Raw genomic sequence first — 14,640 nt, forward strand, 5'->3', positions numbered from 1 at the left:
ACTGAATAAATAAAAAATAAAAAAAAAACATGGCATTAAAAAGCATTACATCTGACTGGCTGGTTTTTGCAGAAACCCTGGACCATATCCATGCAAGCTTTGGTATTTATCAATTTTGACGTGAAGGCCAGCTACAATCAGATCTCCTGTCAGGTCTGAGCTTGTGTAAATTAAATTTAAAAAATAAATAAATAAAAGCCCACATTATTACTGATACTGATATTCCACGGAATACCTGATAATCCCACTGGCAAATCCTGCTGCCATGCAGGAACATATAGGTTCAACAGTGTATAGTGCACACGCGCCCGTGTCCCAATGGAGTGCTGCTTTGGCTCTGTCTTGGAATAGCTCGGGGAAAGCTGCTGTATACCCGAGAGAAATTGTCAAATCTTTTTGGCCGGTTCAGTTTTGCACAACAACGCATTGGTAAATGGCATGCCTTTTGATGTGCCAACAACAGTGCCATTGCTCATTTTGGCACTGTCCCCGAGCAGAATTCCCGGAAGAAGCACTCTTTAGTACTTCCTCCAAGAAGTCCTAGAAGGTTAGATATATATACTCTGAGCTGCACAGTCAGGATCCACCCTTCCCCACCCGAAGGCAGAGGTAGATAACCCCTGCAATAAGTATCACCCTGCTTGGTGTCTCTCACCCTTTGCAGCTCCAGAGTGGAAGACAGTCCTTACCCTCTCAAGTAGACTGCTTCCAAAGCCTATCTATGTCTCAAGGTGAAGCTGTCTATATCTAGTCAGAACTTCCCAACCTCGCGCACCAGCTCAGGCTCCTTCCACACAGGAGAGATGACATTCCACGGCCCTAGTGCTAGCTTCTGTAGCTGAGGATTGGATCACCAAGGCCTCTGCCATGGTCTACTTCTCGATCCACACTGCATCTGCCCCCAGTTTTTTCAATTTATCATAAAATGTTGAGATAAAATAATCTCCTTTTTCCAATTACATTGCTACTTAATTTTTACAAAATATATTCAATGAAGAATGACAGTTTGCTTTACAATATTTTAAAATTCACTCTAGTGATGCAGTATGAAACAAAGAAAGATTGCAATCTCAAATCGTTTATCATATTAGGGTAGTTTAAAAAGAGCATTATGCAGTCTAATTGACTACTGTCTCAATGCCACATCTGTGTCATATCTCTCAACAGGAACTTTTGAGTCACTCCACTGATATACCTGAAAGAGAGCAACTCAAGGAGTCTCTGGAGGCTATGCAGGTAGATTGTATATCTTTTTCTCTGTCTTTAATTGTTTGAGGTAAAATATTATGCAATAGTGCTAAAGTGGTCTAAGGTTTGTATACCCTGATTAGAAAGAGAAACTAAAGCTTTTTGCTCTATCATTTTAGGACTTAGCAATGTACATCAATGAAGTCAAAAGGGACAACGAAACACTGAAAAAAATCTGTGAATTCCAAAGTTCAATCGAAAACCTTGTAAGTATTTTCTGATTATATTTTTAAAACAAGAAAAGATTCTTTCTAAGTAATTGATGATATTTTAATCCAATATTTCAATTTGAATTAGTATTGTCAACAAAATAGTAATATTTTAAGTTGGTACATAGGTACATATGAAGGTAGACAGACAAGTGAATAGTTTATTAATCTCAAACAGATTTTTTTCATCACAATAGCATAATAAATAAATTAGAAACTCAAAAATTAAAAAAATAATAATCTATAAATTAGGTCCACACCAAAACTAAATCACACAAACAGGGGTCGTGACAAAACAGTATTGACAAGAAAAAGAGAGACAGGACCCTGCAGTCCATCCCTACCTACTCTAGTCTGTCTACAGTGTATTGATAAACAGCCTGATGGCTAAGGGGAGGGGAGAAAAGAGTTCATGTCCCGTTACCTGTAACAGCAAAGCTGCAGCAGCCTGCTGAAGAAGGAGCTCCACTGTCCCTGCAAAATGTGGTTGAAGAATGGTCAGGGTTATCTGTGATAAGTTATTTTAGGCTCCACCTATCTACCACAGTTTACAGGGTGTCTGGTTTGCACCCAATAATGGAGCCAACCAGCCAGTGGTTGTGGAGCCGCTCTCTTCATCCGGAAGTTGATCACAATCTTGTTGGTCTTAGCTACATTCATGATTAGGTGATTCTTCTCTGGCCACACTACAAAACCTCTCACTACTGCCCTGTCCTCCTCTTACCATCTTTCCCTTAAACACCCAACCACTGTAGGTTTATCAGAAACAGACAATCCACAACACAACATCGTACTTGCAGGCTGACCGGTGCCAGGGCCAAAGGAAAGAGGGCCAACTGAGCAATTAAAAGATAATTACAGCAACAGCGTAAAATACAATGAAAGGATAAAACTGCTATGAATAAATAAATATCTGAAGCTATAACTTCATTAAAAAAACAGCTGCGACTGGAACAAAGCTGTTCCTGTAGTGCTTTGATCTGCTCCTTAGGAGCCTGAACCTTCAACTGGGCGGAAGGAGCTGGAACTCTGCAGACAGAGGGTGTGGGGTATCTGCTGTTATGGGGCAAGCGATCCGCTGTAAATGTCTGGAATACAGGGACTCCATACTCGGCTGAGTCTCACCATTGAGTCGACTAGACCACTTTACTATCTGGCTCAGTCTGTTTCTGTCCTTCAGAGGTAACCCTCCAAACCGTGACACCAAACAAAAAGATAAAACAGATTCAATAACGGCATGGTAACAAGGTCAGCATAGTTTTGTCCACGTGGAAGTGGGACAGCTTCCTTAAACAGTGAAGACGCTCGTGCCCCCTCTTACAAACAGCTTCACAGTTTTTCTTAAAGTTCAGAGTGTTATCAATAATGGTCTCAAGATATTTGTAAAATTGCACACATTCAACATTGAATCCCTTGATGGTCTTGACGTCATGATTGTTGTTTGCCTGATTTCCTAACTCAATAATCATATCTGTGGTTTTTGAAATGTTCACTTGAAATGTTTCACCATTTGATGAAGTCATGAATTATAGGGCCATGGCTGTTCTCGTTACACTGGAGGAGACTAATGACCACTGTATCATCTTCATACTTTAAAATAGACCGATTTCTAAAATACTCTGACACATACTGTATTTGTGAAGAGAATAAAGAGCAGAGGTGACAGCCCACATCCCTGTGGAGAGCCAGTGGAAGAGCACACTGTTCGATAAAATCCCGTTCACTCTGACTCTCTGTGTTCTGTTTGTTAAAAAGTCTCAAATCCAGCCCAAAATAACATTAAGTTAAAATGATCCAGTTTTAAATGTGGGGTTGAATTGTGTTAAAAGCAGATGAAAAGTCAGTGTCTGACTTAAAGCTGTTTAAGTGTGCTAGTATGAGGGGCGGATTCACTCAAATGTGAGATAAAGGGTGGTAAACCAGGTGCTTCACTGAATCCTTTGGTGACGCAGTTTTTTCACCTGCTGGGAGGAATTCACTAAGATTGCAGCAATGATTAGTGCGCGTGCAGAAGTGGTGGAGACAGCCCTATTTAAATGAGCATTTTGCTCATACAATGTAGAGAGATGAGACGCACAGAAGCACACATTGACATTTGAGGAAGTTCAATTGGAGGCAGATGGACTTCTGTCTGCTGCACAAACATTTCATAATCTAAAAAAAGGAAATAAATAAAAAAAAAAAATTTTTAAACAACTTTAAAACATTTTCCCCTCCTAAATTAATGTGGCTGCTCCGTTAGGTCCTTTAACTTTGGTCTGATCAGTCCATGTAAAATAGGCTGATTCTGACCTGATACTCCTGCCATCAATGCAATACGAGAGTTTTACGGTCAAAACATGGAGAGAAAGACACAGGAGCTCATTGGAGCTGTGCGTCCAGAGCGACATCTATGGATCTCTCCATTTATCCAGCATCCTTTCTGCACCGAAGCTACTGGACTCCACACGCCGCCATGGATGCACGTCCAGATTTTTTTTTTCTCTTTTTTTTCTCTCTCTCGCTCTCTCTCACACACACACACACACACACACACACACACACACACACACACACACACACACACACACACACACACACACACACACACACACACACACACACTACTCTGCATTTTCTTATTCAGTGGCTGTTAATATTGACTATTGTTTTATTATTTTCTTATACTAGAAAGGTTAAGTGGAACATTTTTTTCCATCTCCGCTGTGTTTATTCAGTGAAGCTCATCTCTGAGTGTGTTTGTACCTACTTTTCAGTTGTACTATTTTTGGTGCTTAAAACAATCATCGCAAACAGTTCCTGGTTTGATGAATTGAGTGTTTCTTTTTATATTATTCTATGTGTTAAGATGCTAGCAGCTATAATGTAAACACACACACCCCCATATACGGCTGATGCGCGTCCGCGTGAGAGTGCCATGATGTACATGCTGAACGCACACAGTCGTTTAGAGAGTTGCAACTTCAGTATTTTTCGAAGTACTTCTGGGTTTCTTTTTTTTTATCTCTCAATAACCTGTGACGGATTGCATGCATGAGCGCGGCTGACGCGCGTGTACGCATGTGTGAGCGATAACCCACGAAGGAGATGGGGGTACACACACACACACACACACACACACAGTATTTATAATAATATACTAAATGATTAAAGTAAAACAAAAAACTAAACAATATTTATACAAAAAGTACACAAAACGACAACAGAAATGCACAAAAATAAACAAAAAGGTCCAAAAATACACAAAATGACTGGAGAATCACACTACAATGGCTACAAAAAACAAAAATTATACAAAAATGCACAAAAACACAACAGAAAGATACAAAAATACACATGACTCCAAAAACATACATTACAGAATTTGTACAAATTTATGTATTTTATCAGATTCTAAAGAACGCCGCTTTGGTACAAACTTTATTTATCAATTCATCATGCGCATGTCCCATAGAATTGAACCAGGGAATTCACACACGCTATTTTACTTTGCACTTGCAAATATACCCCTTTATAACACTACAGACTATGTACACCTCTTTGTACATCCAACCATTACACACATATTCATTTGGCCATAATTGACAACAGTACTTAAGCTCTCGCATGAATACCTACTCATGACGGGCACTGTACTAGTTTTTAAAAAAACACTAGATGACAGCACCTGCAGCTAAGCAAACTTGAAGCACTTGTTGCACTTACTAAGGGTTTCTCCTCGTCTAAATTCTTGCTTGTGTTGTATGTCGGTTTGGACAAAACCCTCTGCCAAGTGAAATTGTAGAATTGCCATTTGGTCTGAATAGAAAGAACCAATCAGAGGCTTTTTTTTCCACGTGCACGTTGATCATGTGAGGTTCATGGAAATACCGACTACACTTTACTACACTACTCTGTGCCTTTTTGGTCATACAATGCTTTCTGTTGGAATAAACCTGGATGAGCTGTTTGTGCAGAACCTGAAATATTCCAGGACAGCTGTCGTGTATTGTTCCAGTCCCTGGTATTGAGGCACCATCTAGCTAATCTTTAATGGTTTTCAAAGTAATAGGAGAAGTTTTCCTGAATGAGGCATATACTGCACCAGGGACTTCATTCCACTTTTGGCGCAAAGAGAATGTATAGTCTAAATAGTCTGAAAACATTTCTAATTTGTAAAATAAACATGTTAAGATCATTCGATTTTCTCACAGACAGGGTGGCAGTTTAACAAAAATTGCAGTAGTTACATTTTACTACTGTTTTATTGTCACATTCACTTTAGTTTTTGTGGTGGTGGAGAACATGGGACCAATAATTTATTGCTGAAGATTACAATGGATGTTTGGAAATGTATTCATGATTTGAACCGTTCATCTGACAATGTGACGAATTGAACATTTATATTAAACATTATGACCATCTGATGGTGTGCTATGTCATGACCACCCCACACTATAGCTCACCTTGGTCACACCAGTAAAAAGAACCAGGACACAACATTGGCCCTAAATAAATAATAGCTGTAAAAAAACACAGATGTTTATTTTTTTATCCAAGCACCAGGTGAAACTACAGGAGTACGGGAGGCCTAAGATAGATGGAGAGCTGAAGGTTTGCTCAATTGTGAATCGGACAAAACAGGACCGGTAAGTTTAAAAAAAAAAACAAAAAAACAAATCCATCTTTATTTTTCTGATTTAATTTCTTTGTTTTTTTGTTTGTAGATATATATTCCTGTTTGATAAGGTGGTTATTGTCTGCAAGAGGAAAGGCTACAGTTTTGAACTCAAAGAAATTATTGAACTGCAGTCCTATAAAACATCAGATGACCCCATGAACAACAGAGACATGAAAAAAGTAAAAGAAAAAAAATCTTATATAATTCTATTCTCTTTTAATGTACATTTTCAAACAGACTACCTATATACTGTATCTAATTATTATTATCCGCTAACCAACTATTGATATAATACAGTGCATATTGCAATTAACTGCCAAACAAGCATTATGTTTGGCAATACTAGAAAACACAACAACTTTTAAAGAGTCATTTTGGTTTTAGCATTGTTACATCTGCAATTAATGTACATGTACATCTGCATGTGGTTGCATGTTTAACTGGGTTTTTCTCTGGTATCTTTCTTTTTGCATGCATACCAGTCAAGTGGAAAAATGGTAAGCTCGAGTGAATATCTTATTTGCCTAATCTTCTGAAAACTACTTATTTTTAGCAGTGAGGTTTTTGGGGTGCTGTGCCATTATTGTACATCTATCAGCTGGTTTTAGTGACCTATTCTCCAGCTTTTTCCACAGATTAATTATAAAGATGCATTTTTTGATTTTCTTCATTTAAACATTTATTTGATGGTATAATAAACTTTGTTGTACCTTTTGTAATCTTTTTCACATTTACTTTTTCATGCCCTCAATCACTTTCCCTCAGTGGTCTTATGGTTTCTACTTGATCCACTTACAAGGAAAGCAGGGCTTCCAATTCTTTTGTAAAACAGAGGAGACAAAAAGAAAGTGGATGGAGCAGTTTGAAATGGCCATGTAAGTAAGTTTTAAATGCAAAAATTTTTGGATATCCAATACATATCTCTAAATCTAAAAAAATGGAATTGCTGTTCTATTACATTAGATTCCATTCAATTCCATTACAATTGTTTATTGTATCAGATTTATGTAAACGTTTCAAAATTTACTCACCCCTTCTCAAAGATGTGGTTTGTGGTTAATTAAATGTTTTGTTAAATCTTATGTTTCATTCCTGTAATTCACCCATCAAGGTCTAATATCAAGCCGGAAAGAGCAACAGCCAATCAGCACAACTTCCAAATGCACACTTTTGACAAGAACACCAACTGTCGAGCCTGCAAGATGCTACTGAGGTAACAAACCTGAAATCTAGTGCCAGTTTGCATAGCAGTTACATCTGTTTGATGAGGTATTTTTTACAGTAACATACATCCCACTGTATTATTGTAGGCCAATACTTGCAGTGTTAAACACAAAAAGAAGGTTTAAGGCGAGGTGAATTCTCAAAATAAATACATTTTAGCATCCATTTTTACATAACTAACTGTAGAATAAACAATGAAAATGTCTTTGGTTTATCACAAACATTCAAACTCGAACACTCTGAATTTGGAGATACACGTTTTAAAATGTTAATTCATAGTGAATGACGTGAACCAAGGACTAAACATTATCATCGACAGCCACGAGAGGGTGCTCTGGCTTGTGAAAATTATATGTTGCCCCACTATCACAGAAAAAAACAACTGAAACATTAACTTAAAGACAACCAAGAAAGACTGACTACAAACAAAATCCTCAATAACTGTTAAGCTGAAGAATTTAATGGATTCATTGATGTGGAATGAGCTTAGTGAGCATGCTTACAGATACTTTGCTTGTTGGACTCACTGGCTTATTTTAATTCAACTTATTAAGCCTCCCTGGTATGTTCTTTAGCGAGTTACGTATCTTAATATGTTAACATACCTGACACCTTCAGCCTAAAACACAGTAGTAACATTATGAACACTGTCACACTGTGAACCAAGTGAAAACTGAGTAAAAAATCAAGACGGTATCCGCGAGATATTAAAAAGTATAAGTTGATGAATCAGATACAGATACATGAGAGCTGTCCATCCATGAGTGACAATAACTGGACTTTTGTTATTGTAGCACTGATGATATTTGATGTTAGATAAACAAATAAAACCTTATCAATGTCAAGATGTTAAAAATGTCTTTACTTTTACTTCAAATGTACAATCATACTGTACAAGACAAAGTAATGACAATAATTATTCTCTGTATTTACCCTTTGCCGGTATATCTCATCATCATTTTGACATGTCCTATAGAGGCCGTCTGCTTTGGAATAGTTTACCTCCCACAATAAGACCCATATCCTCCTACTCCTTCTTAAAAAAGCAGTTAAACATCTTATCCTTGTACATTATATCTGAGCGACCATGTCTTAGGTGGTAGAAGGGTCATCTTCTGATCGAGAGGTTGGGGTTCGATCCCAGTGCTATACCTGTCTATTGTCGACGTGTCCTTAGGCAAGACACTAGCGCCTTGCATGGCAGCTCTGCCTCATCGATGTGTAAATGTGAGCGTGAATGGGTGTTGATATTGTGAAGCCACTGGGACTTCCTCGGTGGTTATAAAGCATGATATAAATCAAGTCCATTTACCATCTTTACTCTATGCCCTCTCTTACTTTACATCCTTACTCTGTGCCTTTTCACCATTATCACAACCCATGTGTATGTGTGTTTGTATGCGTTTGTATGCGCATGTGTATGCAGGTGTATATGTATGTATGTCTTTATGTACTGTATGTATGTATGTACAGTATGTATGCATGTGTATACATAGATGTGTTTTAATTTTGTATTTATTTTCATTTTGATTTTCAACGAATATTGATATGCTTATATTTTATTTTTCATCATATTGTGAAGGTTATTTGTGCATTTTGTCTTCTTATTTTCTTTTTTTTTATTTTGAATTGTGATCACTGACAGGAGTAGAATACTTATACAAGCCATTCCCTTGTTGCACCTTTAATAATTTTTCTTTAATTTGTGCAAAATAACAACATTATAATGTATGCTTATTTTTATAAAAGTAATGTTTTTAATAGATAATTTGGTAAATAATAATAAGATTTTTTCTTTTTTTTAATTACTATTATTATTATTATTATTATTGAGGAGCAGAAAGAGTTGGCTTTTTTAGGGACCTGAGCCAAAATAACCTTTAAAAAAATCAAAAATTATCATCACCATGGTGCACCTCCACTCAAAGACACAACTAGAAGGCATTTCACTATTTCACTTGTCTAGTGAAAGCAAACAAAACTGGGACCAACAGCCTGAATATGACAGTGTGGACTAAAACAAACATTCAGGTCAAGACTAGCAGCTGATGATCACATACGATTAAAGTGACATTTTTAATATAAGCTTTGACCTTACCAGAGACTGATTATTTAAATAAGCTGCATTTGGCACCAGGCCCGGAGTGGCTAATCGGGAGATAGATAGATAGATAGATAGATAGATAGATACTTTATTCATCGCCAAGAGAAATTCACAGTTCCAGCAGCTTACAGGTATTGGAACACAGGGGCATGCAGGGAAAGTACAATGTAAAAATTTAAAACAGTGCAAAAAAAGTACTAAGGTAAAAATATAATGGTATAAAAACGAAATACAGTATAGTGTCTGCCAGTCCAGTTCAAGTGCAGTTGTGCAGATTCCCGGTGGGCCGGTCTGATGATTGGGCTGCGAGGGCCGGTTTCACGGACAACCTCGTACTGAGATCAATTATGAGCATATATGCTCATGCAACCCTAACTCTAACCCTAACCCTACAATAAACTAATAAAACAGGTGTCCGTTCACTTTGAAAACAAAAATAAACAGAACTGATTTCTAATTTTTTTTTAGCAAAAAATCTTTTTCCGGTAGCTCATAATTGATCGCAGTACGAGGTAAACTCAGTCCATGACACTGGTGTTTACGCGCAATTCTCAATCACAACACTCGGTTGATCACACACACACACACACAGACACGCACACACACACACAGACACACACACGCACACACTAAATGACAACAAAAAAATTGAAAATGACTCAAAATACACAAAACTATATATTTCACACTACAATGGCAACAAAAACAATAATTATACAAAAAAATGCACTAAAATAGAACACAAAGATACAGAAATACACATAATGACTCAAAAAAACATACATTACAGAATAATACACCAAACAAAAAAATATATAAAAAAGAGTTTTTAAAAAAACAACAAACATTTATCATGCGCATGTCCCATATAATTAAACCAGGGAAATTGCACACCCTATTTTACTTTGCACCCTCAAATATACCTTTTTTTTATAACACTACAGAGTACAGAGTATGTACACCTCTTTGTACATCCAACCTTCAAACACATTCTCATTTGCCCATAACTGACAACTCTACTGAAACACCCACTATATGAATACATACTTACGACGGGTACTGTCAGGGGCGTAGCACCACATTTTGTTGGGCCCCTACTGTAAGTTACTGATTTATTTATTTTTTACAATTACTAGACATTATAGGCGACCCCATTTGAATTTGAGATGACCCCACATTGGGTCCTCATCCTAAGGTTGAAAAAACTGCAATAACTTAATGACTCCTTGTATTTTATAAATCGGTTATGTTTTAGTGGTTTTTGAATATTGTTTGACATATTTTTGCTCCAATTTAGGGTCAGCTGGTAATTTATATTTATTTTTAAAAAAAATTTGGTGGGGGAGGTAACTAACACACACATAAAGTCAACATGTACAAAGGTTAATAAAAGGTAAATATGGAATGATTAGAATCATGGGGACACTACCTACTTAAGACTTGGTGGCAGCAAAAAAAAAAAAAAAAAAAAAAATATATATATATATATGGCAAGCCGTTCAGGAAATTACATATAAATATGAAAGTCTGAATATACATACATAAGAGAAATATATGTGTGCGTGCGTGCGTGCGTGCGTGCGTGCGTGCGTGTGTGTGTGTGCAGCGAATATCTCCCCGCCGCGATGTCTGTTCGACCTGAAACTTTGTCAGCGGCTTCCAAATACCCCAAGTTTGTGCATCTGTTATTTTGGAGTAGTTTGTTCATTTCAAAATGTTTATTTTAATTTAATTTCACTTCACAGAAATGAAGCCTATTCAGCTTTTGACCTCAGAGTGTGAGGGGGCGCTAACACAATCTATCTATTTTACTGCACAGCTCACTTCCGGTGTGTGCAAGAGCTCCTGTGGACTTCTCTTTTGGGGAAAATTACTTTTTTACTGTTCCTTATTTGGTGATGACGTTTCAAAACATTTATTTTCATGTTAGTTTGACCATTCGCTCTTTAGACCGGACAGACCTCACCCGGAAGTTATTGACGGGCAATGGCTGCTGTGTTGAAAGCTGCACATTTCTCGTGAGAGAGAAATCCAACGGAGGAGATTAGAGTCCCAGGTATATATATATATATATATATATATGTATATATATATATCGTTCAAGACAGAAGAAGTAAAGACAGGCAGACACTCTGCAATTGTTTCAATCATGGAACAGCTCTAGCTCAAACTCATGTTCTCACACCTCTTCTGTGTCGAATGATTCAGAGTAAATGGGCTAAAGTTGTAGACAGAGGCTGCACCTCGTTTCATGAGACTTAAAATGAGATCAAAATTAAAACAAATTTTCACCAACTACAGTTTAACTAAAATGAAAGAAAACTAAGACTGAAATGTGACTCTAACTAAATCCAGACTTTGGTGAGTGACTAAAGGCAAAAACAAAATCAAATGTATTGTCAAAATCAACAACAGCTACAACAACTTGTGGTAGTGATCAGTCCACCAGTGCAAAGTTATTTTCTGTTGTTCCAGCAAGTAGTTAATTTGCATCTCTGACCAGTTCAGTTCATGCTACATTTGTGGGTTTGTGTGTATTCTCATACAGGGGAATCTTCTATCAGGGCTACTACTGCTGTCGCTGTGGCACAGGAGCTCACAAAGAGTGTCTGGAAATGATCAACATCTGTAAAATCAGTAGGTCTTTCTGTTTACTCACCTGACTGTCCACCTGTCTAGCACTTTTTAAGTCTTTACACAAACAGTAATGCTACACAGTTCAGATATTTTTAACCATTAGAACAAAACTTTGCACTATCTACTGTTTGTCCCCTTAAGAGTCACTTTGCCTTTCTCATTGTAATGTGAAGTTCTTTCACAGGTATTAAGGCAAGTATTTTAGGTAAATGTAAGCTGTGTCTTAGCTCAAATGTCCTACATACTGCCAGAAACAATAAAATCTGTTCTGTGGAAGCATGACAATGCTAAAAGCCAAAGGAGAACCGATGTACATATCTGAGGTGATTCAAGCCACTATCCCAAGCAACTGTAATAATATGGATTTTAACTGAGACATACTGTAGTTAGCAAGGGACAGCTTGACAGAGCAACTGCAAGATATGTGGCATAAAACATGCAACCTATCTCTATAGTGCAGTCGCACAAATCATAATCTAAGTGTTTCTTACCCTTTTTTAGGGAGGGCTGGTGATGGTCATAGTGATGCAATAAAATAAATTCATTTATTTATGTAGTGGCAACACACAAAAACGAAGTTTTATCACTTCCTTGCAGGACATGAAGTTTTCTGACTCGTCTGTTCCAAACATAATCCAATAAAAAATGAAGAAAAAAGAGGCAAGTGTAGGATGAATCAATCTGTCTCTTTAATCCACAAAAAATAGAAAAAACTAAAATAAAAGTTCCAAAATCAAAGTGTCCTTGTATTTAAAGCTCAGTCTCAAAGTCCCAAAAAACAATAAATCCTTACGTAAAGACCACACTGACGTCCGACCGCAATAAAGACGTTTCCGATGGCGATGACGTCATTGACGGTGATGACGACTATGACGTCAGACTGTGGCGCTGGTGTTGACGATGCTGACCACTTTGACTGTTTAGGTTGACGGTTTGAACAGCTTTTACGGTCAGAAACACTGTTGCTCCTCGTCCTGTTTCACTAAACTGCTGTCCTTTGCCCGCATGGGCTTCACCAGGCGGTGTTTTTCTTCTCTTTTCAACACTAACCCACACTTTACGGTAGAAAACCAGGTTCACAGCAGCAAGTCAAAACCAATGGAGCGCAGAAACTCTGATCATTTAAAAATGTCAACATAAATCAATATTTAAACAATATTACCTTTAAAACTATTTCAAAATTACCTATTCCAAGCATATTAATATTTAAACATAAAAATACTGACATAATAATGATATGGCTCTAACATTCCGGCCCCTAATTGTGTTTGTGAGCCACAAAACAATTATTTTTACATAATATACAAAGAGCCATACATCTATTAACTGTATGCAACAAATAGCCGAACAATGAAATTTGCATAAGTCACATCCCAGCTGGTATTTTCACGCAGACTTAAGTACATTTTTAACTGAGATTAACCTTTAAACAATAACGTCAGCGGGATCCTGGTAAAAACAAAAAATGCGACTAAAGTCATGACTCACCGTTGGAGAATAGCCTTTACCGCTTTCTCTTTGAGCAAAATGTCAATCATGGGAATCTACATATCGCTTTCAAGCAACATGCAGAGCTTAGTCACTGGCCGCAGGAAAACGCTTGAACTTGTCTTAACCTTGGCTTGACGAGCTCGTCCCCTGCTGTCTTCAAATACCTGGATCACACGAGCCATCACCCAGAAGTTCCGTGGAGCTGTGTCGTCGACAACGAGGACAACGTCACCTTCCATGATGTTTCTTGTTGGATGAGTCCATTTGTGTCTTTGCTGCAGATCCGGTAGGTATTCCCTAGTCCAACGTCTCCAAAACAAATCTGCTAATTACTGGACTTGGCGCCATCTGCGTCTGGAGCATAAGTCAGTCTTGTTGAACAAGCCTGGTGGAAGCGGAGTTTTGACCTTCATCAGAGGGAGATGGTTAGGACTTAAAGCCTCAAGATCGTTTGGATCATCAGAAACTCTCGTGATGGGGCGGCTATTGATGATCGCCTCAACCTCGCACATCAGAGTGTGCAGCCCTTCTTCATCGATTGTCTGCTGCTTCACAACAGAGTTGAGAACCTTTCGGATCGTTCTTATCTGACGTTCCCATATGCCACCAAAATGAGATGCTGCATGAGGGTTGACTAACCAAGTAATGCCTTTTGTCACCAAAGTACTTTGAATCTTAGCATTGTCCATTGCCTGCACTGCCTCTCGCAGCTCACGTTCTGTGACTACAAAGTTAGTTCCATTAACGGAACAAATTAACTTAACCTGCCCTCTCCTGGCTACGAAGGGCATGAATACATGAATCTGTGTCCAACGAGTTTGCCAACTCAATATGCACAGCTCTTACAGTCCGGAAAGTGAAAACCACCCCGTACCTTTTAACAATAGTCCTTCCTCTTTTGATCTCAAAAGGACCAAAATAATCCACACCAACGTTTGTGAACGGTGGATCATCAGGTGTTAGTCTGTCACTTGGAAGTTCTGACATCATTTGTCTTTCAGGTTTTCCATGCTGCCTTTTGCAGGTTACACACTTTGATAGAATTGTTCGAACAGCTGCATGAGACC

At 37.9% G+C, this 14,640-nt stretch overlaps 1 protein-coding gene across 15 annotated transcripts in view; it reads left to right on the top strand.

Moving 5' to 3' along the window:
• vav2 (vav 2 guanine nucleotide exchange factor) overlaps positions 1-14,640 on the top strand; it is a 166,636-nt gene that overhangs the window by 74,936 nt on the left and 77,060 nt on the right. For 12 of the 15 annotated variants that reach the window (XR_003675304.1, XR_003675305.1, XR_003675307.1 and 9 more), the window contains 8 exons: positions 1,168-1,236; positions 1,368-1,454; positions 5,997-6,085; positions 6,164-6,296; positions 6,600-6,614; positions 6,883-6,992; positions 7,229-7,330; positions 11,994-12,082. Coding sequence is in view for 11 of the 15 variants with exons in the window: in XM_028463684.1 (XP_028319485.1) it covers positions 1,168-1,236; positions 1,368-1,454; positions 5,997-6,085; positions 6,164-6,296; positions 6,600-6,614; positions 6,883-6,992; positions 7,229-7,330; positions 11,994-12,082 (694 nt within the window). In the remaining 4 variants the exon portion in view is untranslated. The remainder of the gene's footprint in view (positions 1-1,167; positions 1,237-1,367; positions 1,455-5,996; positions 6,086-6,163; positions 6,297-6,599; positions 6,615-6,882; positions 6,993-7,228; positions 7,331-11,993; positions 12,083-14,640) is intronic. The other 3 variants (XM_028463687.1, XM_028463693.1, XM_028463694.1) reach the window with 1 other exon arrangement.

The sequence above is a fragment of the Gouania willdenowi genome, chromosome 12 (genome assembly GCF_900634775.1).
Source record: "Gouania willdenowi chromosome 12, fGouWil2.1, whole genome shotgun sequence".
NCBI classification, from domain to species: Eukaryota; Metazoa; Chordata; class Actinopteri; order Blenniiformes; family Gobiesocidae; genus Gouania; species Gouania willdenowi.